Below are 12448 nucleotides of genomic sequence, written 5' to 3' on the forward strand. Positions count from 1 at the left end.
TTGGTAGCAAAAGCCACTAGCTTTCGGAGTGTTGCCTCGCTCCGAAAGCTAGTGGCTTTTGCTACCAAATAAACCTGTTGGACAAAATCTCACAAACTGTCCTGTCTGGAGACAATACGCATCTCTTTAACCTGTGCTTAACACTCTCTCCACTCACATTGTCTGTACCTTTAAGACTTGATTAGCTGTAAAGACTCGCATTCCAATCATTATTTTGTAAATTGAGTTTGTGTCTTTATATGCCCTGTTTGTGAACAGAACTCCCACTCACCTGACTAAGGGGCAGCGCTCCGAAAGCTAGTGGCTTTGGCTACCAAATAAACCTGTTGGACTTTAACCTGATGTTGGTTTACTGACAGCTGACTAGCAGTTTTTAAACTAAAAAAAAGGCTTACATTTCCCTGCATCACAGAGAACCCCAATGTGCATCATGCTGAAAATCTGTGGGTCGGGCCTATTTCGCTGGAGAGGCCGGCAGCATAGCGCTGAGCGGGTCATTGCGCATGCGCCGATCTGTCAGAGCCGATATCACTGCATGCGCTGTAGCACTACATTGCCGGCCTCTTGATTGCTGGCCAGCCCCGGACCCTGCAACCCTGCCCCTCTGATTTCCCCCCTCCCCCCCCTCTCCCCCGATCATTGTTCTCCCCCCCCCCCCGATCATTGTTCTCCCCCCCCCCCCCCCCCCCCCGATCATTCCCCCGCCCCCCCGATCATTGTTCTCCCGGACATGTCTGGGCCAGCCCCTCCCCCCCACCCCTCCCCACCGGCTGCCCGATGCCTGGTGGACATTGCCTGTTTGCCCCTTGGGCAGTGCCAGGGGGCCAGGCTGGCACTGCTCGTCTGGCAAGGCCCAGGGGGCACCCCCCCCCCCCCCTTATCCCTGACTTCCTGCGGGGCCTCCATGGCCCCCTTTCACTCCAGCAGGGTCGGGCCACCAGATCCTCGCTAGCAGGGAAATAGTCAAGTGCTTCCTGAGTGTATTTGAATTTGAATGAAGATGTAATCCCGATCCTACCAATTGACATGTGGTAATTGATTAGTCAATGTGATTATGATTGATTCCTATGACAGCTTATCAATGTCAGTCTAATGTTTACATGATAAAATGTTGTTTTGTCAGCAATACTCAAGTTTACATAATCGTCGAGTTTCCACACATGAGACTAAATACCTGGGAGTCCAGACACCGTCTGTTTTATGCCTATTGCAGTCAGACTAATACTGAAACTTGCTGAAAATCTGATCAGGTAGTTCTGTTGTGAAGAGAGTTCAAGCACAAAGCATAACGGAGTGAATGAGGACTTTAAAACAGGGATTTGGTGAGAGTGGGAACTCAGTAGTATATTAATTGTGTTTTCATCAAACTAAAATGTAACCTTTTTATAGTTTAAAAACTGCAAGTCAGTTTCCAGTCAGCTGTCAGTAAACCACTGGCCAGGGCTTGTGTATCACTGACCAGCCATCATGGCTGTGTGTGAAAGGTATTGAACAGGGGGAAGATTGTTCAGTGCAGTATGCTGACAATGTGAGTGAGGGAGACAATGGAAACAGTATTGATTCATTCAAATCCAAATAAGATAGTTTAATTTGGGATAAGATGAATATTATGAGGCATGGCATATGGTGGGTGTAGCAGGCTTAGGAAGAATAGGTGACTGGACTTACAGGGCTAGAAATGTGTTGCCCAGCAGTGTTCAAGGCCTACCTCTGCTTCCTGGGGATGCAGTGCGCCACTGGCCACTTCCTGCATTGCTGAAGTACCATTGCCGCAATAGAATGGCACTGGCAAACCTACCCCATTCAGTGGACGCTATCCTGATGTCACAATCCTACATTCCAGTTAAGGGCCTCCTCCCACTGCCAGAAGTATTTTGCCAGTGGCAGGAAGTGCATTTGTACGTGGGGGAATCGGATGGGTTTTTTTGCGGGGTGGGGCGGGTCCCTCTTATTTGTGCACCAGAGGCCCCTCACCATGGTACTCCCCACCTCCTAAACCCGGTCCTCCGCACTCTGACAACCAGGACCTGCCAGACTGGTTCTAGCAAAATCCCCCCACTCACCTCTGACTCTGGCCTTCTTGGCTTCTTAACATTGGGAACTGTCATCATAGCAGAGGTTGTTCATCGTTCCAGGTGGATCTCTGGGACTAAAGAGCTGCCGGCCATCTGATTGGTCAGCAGCTCGAGGAGGCAAGGGTGAAAGTCCCACCCCAAGCCAATGAATGCTCCAATGGCTGTAAAATCAGCATGGGGCAACCCAGAGGCAACTCGCCCCCAACTTTTAAATGGGGAGGGTTGGGGCCACTGCCTCTGCATTAAATGCAGCCCATAGTGTTGCTGTATCTGCCTTGGTGTTCACTTTGCAGTAATTTACATTGCAGCAATAATGTGCTCCTTTTAATGTACAGCCTGAATTTAAGAAGAGCAGGCTGGTGGAACCACTTGGTCTGCAAGCAATTCTGCTGGGGTCCTCTTCACAGAGGCTGCAGGCAGAATGGAGTGCAGAAACAAGAGTGGTGGAGCTGTTCAGGCCAATGCAGCAACCATTCAGATCAGGTTGGTACATCAGGATATGTGTTGCCCATCTCGATCAAAACGGAAATGGGCAGGTTGTGAAGCATGACACCATGTTCAAAAACTATGGTGCACTAATTCCAGTCCATGGTTTCTAAAATCCTCCACCAATGGGGTTTTCCTCATCTCATGTCTGAGTCTGTTGTAAATTAAGATTGATTGTTATGGTTAGTCAACAACTCCATTATCATCATATCAGATGACTATTAGCATGGTAGATGGTAATCTAGGTGAACCTTGTTTTTATTTCCCCTCTAGCAATTCCTATGTTCCTATAGTCATCCTCAACAAACCGCATTGTCAGACCTTTGCTTTTGAAAACCTTCTGAGCCAAACCTATAGTTACAATATGTTCAGCATTGCTCAGAGTATCATTTCTTGTGCTTTTACCATTATCAGTAAATCTTATACAACCACAATATCGTGCCGTGTAGATGTGCAATTTAAGATGTTTGATTATACAGTCCACACATGGAAATATTTGCTGGTCTTCTTCCCAGTGTAATTCAGATCTCCAAGTCTTAATGCAGCCATTTTTGTTGCTCTAAATTGTTTTTTTCTCATTTCTTGAGGAAGAGAGAGATTTACCACTTTATGGGAAATATAGTTCCAGCCCTTGTCAATACTTTGGACAACCTGTAACTGTGTCAATCCATCGGGAAAATTGGCAATTGACTAACCTGAATACGGATGACACAAAAGAGAGCAATGAAAGGGAGTCTTCAGTAAGGAGCTACCTGATGGCATTGTGAATGATGTAGTCTTTTTCATATTCTCTGTCATCTTCAGAGCCCCGATGTGATAGAGCAGGTCCTCTATGTGATCAGTTTATCCAGCAAACTGGAAGAGTTGGTTTTGGAAAATGCCGGAATGAAGTTGTAAGTAGAATGTCGATTTTGGTGATATTTCCATCATGTTAACAGTTATTCATGCATTTTTTCTTCCTACTTTTATCTAGTAAATTTCTTCCTCTTGTGATACAGTTCCATGGGTGGTGGTTCCTCATGTAACATTCATACATGTCCACTCTGGCAGAGGTTGTGGATGATGATGATTGGCTGATATGCTTGAAAGGATTGAATCTGTAGACTATTCTGATTTTAATGGTTCAGCTATTCACCCTCTTAACCAGCTGGTTGTAACCCTCAACCCTAAAAGGTAAAGTCCTTTAAATGTTAGAAATAATGGACATCTAATTCATGAGGTGAGGTGATAAAAGAGCAGATGAAATACTTATTTGGCCTATCCGTCTATAAAGAAGAGTGAAATGGTCAGCTGTCACTCACCCTATTCAATATTCTCATCAATAATGTATCAAATGGCATTATAAGGAATTACATTGGAGTGCCTGATCCAAGTATTTCTGGAGCAATCTATTTACTCTATTTACTCGCTTTTTGATTTTAGCTTGAAGTAAAATTACATTTAACTTAGTTAATTTGTTGAAAACATTAATTGTTCCTTTATACAAATAAACTTCTTTACATCGCTGTAATTCAAAGTGTGCCTTAAATGGGTAATGCTGTTAAAATACTGGGAAAAATTCTTTCAAATATTGAAATGCCAGGCCTTGAATTTGTGTGCTGCCTCCATCACCTCAAATCAGTCACAGGGTGATACTCGTAGTGGCAAATGAGCCGTATCCAATTTTCAGCCCAAAATACCTTCCGTGATTGGACTTGTCAGAAAGATCTTCACATCTCAGTGCAAGGGATAAACTGATTCTCCCTGGGTAACTCCTTGAGTTTATTCCACAGAATGTTTAGTCTTGTGATCTAGCAGTAGCTGTAGGTGAGTCCTTTTCTTTCATTTTTGACTGTGCCCTGTCATCATTCTATCCTAAATAAGGGAAGAAGAGTGGTCCAAGGCTACAGGCCCCCAATTTTTATGCCAATCCTATTATGTTGAGTTTCGATCAATCAATGTATACATTACATCGTGTCTTACTGTTTCAGTGACGCTGGGCAGAAAATAGCACTGGCTCTAGAAGAGAATTTCCACCCTGTGCTTCACACGATAAACCTGTCAAACAACCAGCTGGAGGACAGAGGTAAAGATCTTCACTTCATTGATTTATTTCTTACTGGTAAAATTGTTAAACAGCTATTTTGAGACAGACGCTGGAATTCTACCACCCCGCCCACCAAGGAAACCGGAGTGGGCGAGGGACGGACAATGGGAAGGTCCGTTGGCCTCGGGCAGGATTTTACGGTTTCGGGAGGAGTAAAATTCCATAGTTTTTTTCCAGTTTTAGTCCAATGCAAGAACAAACTGATCGGCATGAATCCTTATTCAGACACACCACTAAAAATACCATAGGAGCTGCCAATAGCAACCATATGCTATTCAGCTCAAACTGGACAATATCAGTCCCAGTGTTGTCCTCTGTCAATCAGTCGTCTCCACTTGATTAAATGCAAATCATTTCTGTTTTTATTTCAGATTTCCACTGTCCGTGGTGTATTATTTTTGCGTTAGTGTTTAATTAACTACCACACATCCCCACCCTGAAAAAGTTCTTCTCTCTGATGGGATTTCTGTTTTTTCTCATTTACCTTATGTTCACCTTCAGTGCTTCTCACAGTTTTCTGGTGGCATATACAACAGTAGAAAAAGGGTTCTGTTTGAGACATGGATACATGCACCGTTTCAGAGCACAGTCTAGTTGCAATAAGGGAACTTCTAATGAGAGCAAAAACTAATGAGAGATCTTGCTCATTAGTGGTTCTTAGATTTTTTTTTTGAGTCATTGTGGATGTGATGGAGGCCTGCAGCATTATCAACAAGGAAGAGGCCGGATATTAGTCTTACAAAAAATGTAAGCAGTAGACTGTGGCTTCATACGAGTTCACAGAGTCCCATAACACTTCAGGGAAACCTTACTTGTTGTTTTAACTGATTTCAGTTATGACTTTCATTGTATTTCACAAGAAAGCTGGCACTATGATGGTACATGGGCAATCTCATGTCAAGAGCGACATAAGGGTAGATGAGCTCCTCACTTGGCCTATCCCTCATGGAGAAAGAGTGAAATTGTCCATTGTCACTTACCCTATTCAATATCCTCATCAATGATTTATCAAATGGCATTATAAGGGATGACAATGAGGCCAGAATTTTATCGTCCTGCCTGCCACAGGAATCAGAACGGGCAAGGGGCGGACAATGGAAAAGTCCGTTGACCTTGGGTGAGATTTTATGGTTTCAGGATGAGCGAAGCTGTAAAGTCCCTCCGAGTGTCTCTTTCTAGACACTTTTGAAAGAGTTACAATGCTTCCTTTCAAGAATGAGGTTGTGAGGACAATGGATTTTCCTATGTCTGTAATATATGTGACTTACTGATTTGAACAATAGGCTAACCAATGGAATAGGATGTTGCTGCCCTGAATGCAATATTTTAGGTTCAGATGGTTAAACCCCAGCAGCATTTCTATAGAAACCTGGGTGCCCCTATTGTCTTGACTCTGCATGTGTCAGACACAGCTGGTGACAAAAAGAGTAAGAACTAAAACAAACCCAGCAAGGTAAATGGGCATTCACTTAACTCATTGACTACACCATTTATTGGATAATTAAAATGTGATTTGGTAGTATAACAGTTTGATGAAGCAAGTACTATGCCATCAACTGGTGATATAAAGTACATGATCCTCTGAGTTCTGAACTAGAGCAATGGATTGTAGCAAGCAAGAGGCTGAATATTTCCAAACACAAAAGGAAGGACGAAGAAAACAATGGAGAAGTCATCCTATGGACTTGTTTATAATTAGCGTATGAACAAAATGGAGAAAGGACCTGCAAGCAGGTGGCTCCCCTGATCTCTCCGGCACAGAGAAGGTCCATGGAACGGGGAGGGAACATAAAAAGTTAATAAAGATAAACTGATCAATAATATATTGTAATATCAGTCCTTCCTGCCTTCAATAGGGGTGTCAGCACTCAGTCAGCAGTTTGAAAAGCTGTCCAAAGGACTGAAGCACCTCAACCTCTCCAGAACATCACTGACTACAAAAGGTAAGTCTTCACCCAGCCACCAAGTTTCAGTCAGCTACAAGTTTAATTGCAGTTACTTGTATGTGGACCTCATAAGCTCTTGAAAAATAAATTGCAACTGTGGCAGTATACACCTCTGCTGTACAAAATGATGGAGGAAAATAACAGTATTTGGCACATAGGAATAACTTGCAAAAAGGCCTCATTCCGAACTATGTTTGGGCTCAGTTTGCAACCTTGAAAACAACTCTTTAGAAAACAAGCATGATAGGTGACGCATTTCATTTGCTTAGATTTGCATGCTTTACGATGTGTCAATGGAATACGAGATCCCTGCATTGTGTTCTTGGAATGATTCACAAAATATTTTTTTGGCTGCTAGGTGAGTTAAAGGGAGCAACAATCATGAACTTCCTTCAGAGTTAAAGAGACATTCCATTGCTGATCAGAGCTACCAAGGGTGGCTAATGTTAGATTTAGAACTGTATAATTTGTTATAACCATTAAAGTGTCACGGAGAAAGCAATAAAACCATTCTTAAACATGAAGTATTTTTTACATAACTCTTAAGACCCACCAATGATTTAATTCTTGCGTATTAATAGCTGTATTTTTCCCTTCATGGTACCTGGAGTCCCCTCAGGAACTTAGCTTTAAATTTAACATAAGCAGATAATTTCTATACTGCATAAGAACAAACTCATTATTTTCTTCACAAGATTTGGTGCTGCTTTATGTGATACATCATGGTGTAATGGGCAGAGCATCTGTATGTTGGATCGATATAACAACACTGTTTCAATGATAGATTGACAGGATACATAAGTGTAGGAAGAGAATCACTATGACAAAGCACACGTATGTTGGATGTGAATATTAATAAACAAAACCTGTCACTTAGGCTATTTACATAAATGGAGTACTCACTAATATGGAAATATTTAGGAAAAGAAATTGATTTCTTAGCCCAACCTGCAAATCTAAACTTGGCAGCTAAAATGTTCCAGTAATACTACTTGCATTTCTCTGTCTTCTGTCCTCTTCAGAAGTGAACGTTGGGCAGTGGGGGATGGGCACAGGTGAGTGGAGATGGGAACAGTCAAGTAGCTTGTTCAGCGGCTTGTATGTGAGTGACAAAAGGTTCTTCAACCATACACCTGAGCCTGGTCAATCCTCACCTGTCATTAACACGCAGGCACACATTCTCTCAACGAGGCTCACTGGCTAGTGATTTGAAAAAAGTCATGTTCTCCAATTTATAGACACCAGCACCAAATTCTCACAGAATTTTCAGTCTCCAGGTAGAAGATTGGCAACATTCCCAGAGAAATAGAACAAATGGCTATTTTTAGCTATCTGTGAAGTTTAGCAAAGAGTTCCATTTTTACCTGTCTCAATGGAACTCGCTCAGTCATAGATTACTGTCTCATTGGAAATCACTCAGTTATAGATTACTGTCTCATTGGAAATCACTCAGTTATAGATTACTGTCTCAATGGGAATAATGATGTGGAGATGCCGGCGTTCGACTGGGGTAAACACAGTAAGAGTTTTAACAACACCAGGTTAAAGTCCAACAGGTTTACTTGGTAGCAAATGCCATTAGCTTTCGGAGTGCTGCTCCTTCGTCAGATGGACGAAGGAGCAGCACTCCGAAAGCTAATGGCATTTGCTACCAAATAAACCTGTTGGACTTTACCCTGGTGTTGTTAAAACTCTTACTCAGTGGAATTAGCTCAGTTATAGATTACTGTCTCAATGGGAATATCTCAGTTATAGATTACTGTCTCAATGGGAATATCTCAGTTATAGATTACTGTCTCATGGGAATATCTCAGTTATAGATTACTGCCTGAATGGAATTAGCTCAGTTATAGATTACTGCCTCAGTGGGAATCACTCAGTTATAGATTACTGTCTCAATGGAATTAGCTCAGTTATAGATTACTGCCTGAATGGAATTAGCTCAGTTATAGATTACTGTCTCAATGGGATTCACTTATTTATAGATTACTGTCTCAGTGGGAATAGCTCAGTTATAGATTACTGTCTCAATGGGAATCACTCAGTTATAGATTACTGCCTGAATGGAATTAGCTCAGTTATAGATTAGTGTCTCAATGGGATTCACTCATTTATAGATTACTGTCTCAATGGGAATAACTCAGTTATAGATTACTGTCTCAATGGGAATCACTCAGTTATAGATTACTGTCTCAGTGGAGTTAGCTCAGTTATAGATTACTGTCTCAATGGGAATCACTCAGTTATAGATTACTGTCTCAATGGGAATCACTCATTTATAGATTACTGTCTCAGTGGGAATAGCTCAGTTATAGATTACTGTCTCAATGGAATTATCTCAGTTATAGATTACTGTCTCAAGGGGAATCACTCAGTTATAGATTACCGTCTCAGTGGAGTTAGCTCAGTTATAGATTACTGTCTCAATGGGAATAGCTCAGTTATAGATTACAGTCTCAATGCAATTAGTTCAATTATCGATTACTGACTCAATGGGAATCACTCAGTTATAGATTACTGTCTCAGTGGGAATAGCTCAGTTATAGATTACAGTCTCAATGGAATTAGCTCAGTTATAGATTACTGTCTCAGTGGAATTAGCTCAGTGATAGATTACTGTCTCAATGGGAATCACTCAGTTATAGATTACTGTCTCAATGGGAATCACTCAGTTATAGATCACTGTCTCATTGGGAATCACTGAGTTATAGATTACTGTCTCAATGGGAATCACTCAGTTATAGATCACTGTCTCATTGGGAATCACTGAGTTATGAATTACTGTCTCATTGGGAATCACTCAGTTATAGATTACTGTCTCAGTGGAATTAGCTCAGTTATAGATTACTGTCACAATGGGAATCACTCAGTTATAGATTACTGTCTCAATGGGAATCACTCAGTTATAGATCACTGTCTCATTGGGAATCACTCAGTTATAGATTACTGTCTCATTGGGAATCACTCAGTTATAGATTACTGTCTCAATGGGAATCACTCAGTTATAGATTACTGTCTCAATGGGAATCACTCAGTTATAGATTACTGTCTCAATGGGAATCACTCAGTTATAGATCACTGTCTCATTGGGAATCACTGAGTTATGAATTACTGTCTCATTGGGAATCACTCAGTTATAGATTACTGTCTCATTGGGAATCACTCAGTTATAGATTACTGTATCAATGGGAATCACTCAGTTATAGATTACTGTCTCAATGGGAATCACTCAGTTATAGATTACTGTCTCAATGGGAATCACTCAGTTATAGATCACTGTCTCATTGGGAATCACTGAGTTATGAATTACTGTCTCATTGGGAATCACTCAGTTATAGATTACTGTCTCAATGGGAATCGCTCAGTTATAGATTACCGTCTCAATGCAATTAGCTCAGTTGTAGATTTCTGTCTCAATGGGAATCACTCAGATCTCGGTTCCTGTCTCAGTGGAGTTAGCTCAGTTATAGATTCCTGTCTCAGTGGGAATAGCTCAGTTATAGATTACTGTCTCAGTGGAATTAGCTCAGTTATAGATTCCTGTCTCAGTGGAATTAGCTCAGTTATAGATTACTGTCTCAGTGGGAATAACTCAGTTATAGATTCCTGTCTCAATGGAATTAGCTCAGTTATAGATTACTGTCTCATTGGGAATCACTCAGTTATAGATTACTATCTCGATGGGGTCACTCAGTTATAGATTACTGTCTCATTGGGAATCACTCAGTTATAGATTACTATCTCGATGGGGATCACTCAGTTATAGATTCCTGTCTCATTGGGAATCACTCAGTTATAGATTCCTGTCTCATTGGGAATCACTCAGTTATAGATTACTGTCTCAATGGGAATCACTCAGTTATAGATTACTGTCTCAGTGGGAATAGCTCAGTTATAGATTACTGTCTCATTGGGAATCACTCAGTTATAGATTACTATCTCGATGGGGATCACTCAGTTATAGATTACTGTCTCAGTGGAATTAGCTCAGTTATAGATTACTGTCTCAATGGAATTAGCTCAGTTATAGATTACTGTCTCAATGGGAATCACTCAGTTATAGATTACTGTCTCAATGGTATTAGCTCTGTTATAGATTACTGTCCCATTGGGAATCACTCAGTTATAGGTTACTGTCTCATTGGGAATCACTCAGTTATAGATTACTGTCTCAATGGAATTTGCTCAGTTATAGATTACTGTCTCAGTGGGAATAACTCAGTTATAGATTACTGTCTCAATGGGAATCACTCAGTTATAGATTACTGTCTCAATGGGAATCACTCAGTTATAGATTACTGTCTCAGTGGAATTAGCTCAGTTATAGATTACTGTCTCATTGTGAATCTCTCAGTTATAGATTACTGTCTCAATGGGAACAACTCAGTTATAGATTACTGTCCCAATGGGAATAACTCAGTTATAGATTACTGTCCCAATGGGAATCACTCAGTTATAGATTACTGTCTCAATGGGAATCACTCAGTTATAGATCACTGTCTCATTGGGAATCACTGAGTTATGAATTACTGTCTCATTGGGAATCACTCAGTTATAGATTACTGTCTCAATGGGAATCGCTCAGTTATAGATTACCGTCTCAATGCAATTAGCTCAGTTGTAGATTTCTGTCTCAATGGGAATCACTCAGATCTCGGTTCCTGTCTCAGTGGAGTTAGCTCAGTTATAGATTCCTGTCTCAGTGGGAATAGCTCAGTTATAGATTACTGTCTCAGTGGAATTAGCTCAGTTATAGATTCCTGTCTCAGTGGAATTAGCTCAGTTATAGATTACTGTCTCAGTGGGAATAACTCAGTTATAGATTCCTGTCTCAATGGAATTAGCTCAGTTATAGATTACTGTCTCATTGGGAATCACTCAGTTATAGATTACTATCTCGATGGGGATCACTCAGTTATAGATTCCTGTCTCATTGGGAATCACTCAGTTATAGATTCCTGTCTCATTGGGAATCACTCAGTTATAGATTACTGTCTCAATGGGAATCACTCAGTTATAGATTACTGTCTCATTGGGAATCACTCAGTTATAGATTACTGTCTCAGTGGGAATAGCTCAGTTATAGATTACTGTCTCATTGGGAATCACTTAGTTATAGATTACTATCTCGATGGGGATCACTCAGTTATAGATTCCTGTCTCATTGGGAATCACTCAGTTATAGATTACTGTCTCATTGGGAATCACTCAGTTATAGATTACTATCTCGATGGGGATCACTCAGTTATAGATTCCTGTCTCATTGGGAATCACTCAGTTATAGATTACTGTCTCATTGGGAATCACTCAGTTATAGATTACTATCTCGATGGGGATCACTCAGTTATAGATTACTGTCTCAGTGGAATTAGCTCAGTTATAGATTACTGTCTCAATGGGAATCACTCAGTTATAGATTACTGTCTCAATGGTATTAGCTCTGTTATAGATTACTGTCCCATTGGGAATCACTCAGTTATAGGTTACTGTCTCATTGGGAATCACTCAGTTATAGATTACTGTCTCAATGGAATTTGCTCAGTTATAGATTACTGTCTCAGTGGGAATAACTCAGTTATAGATTACTGTCTCAATGGGAATCACTCAGTTATAGATTACTGTCTCAATGGGAATCACTCAGTTATAGATTACTGTCTCAGTGGAATTAGCTCAGTTATAGATTACTGTCTCATTGTGAATCTCTCAGTTATAGATTACTGTCTCAATGGGAACAACTCAGTTATAGATTACTGTCCCAATGGGAATAACTCAGTTATAGATTACTGTCCCAATGGGGATCACTCAGTTATAGATTACTGTCTCAATGGGAATAGCTCAGTTATAGATTACTGTCG

The 12448-nt window shown here is 40.8% G+C and overlaps 1 protein-coding gene across 1 annotated transcript in view; it reads left to right on the forward strand.

Moving 5' to 3' along the window:
- The window catches only part of carmil2 (capping protein regulator and myosin 1 linker 2), a 151074-nt gene that overhangs the window by 60889 nt on the left and 77737 nt on the right, over positions 1-12448 (forward strand). The window contains exons 10-12 of the mRNA XM_078210947.1: positions 3366-3454; positions 4532-4626; positions 6504-6590. Coding sequence (XP_078067073.1) covers positions 3366-3454; positions 4532-4626; positions 6504-6590 — 271 coding nt within the window. The remainder of the gene's footprint in view (positions 1-3365; positions 3455-4531; positions 4627-6503; positions 6591-12448) is intronic.

This window comes from Mustelus asterias, chromosome 4, assembly GCF_964213995.1.
Source record: "Mustelus asterias chromosome 4, sMusAst1.hap1.1, whole genome shotgun sequence".
NCBI lineage: Eukaryota > Metazoa > Chordata > Chondrichthyes > Carcharhiniformes > Triakidae > Mustelus > Mustelus asterias.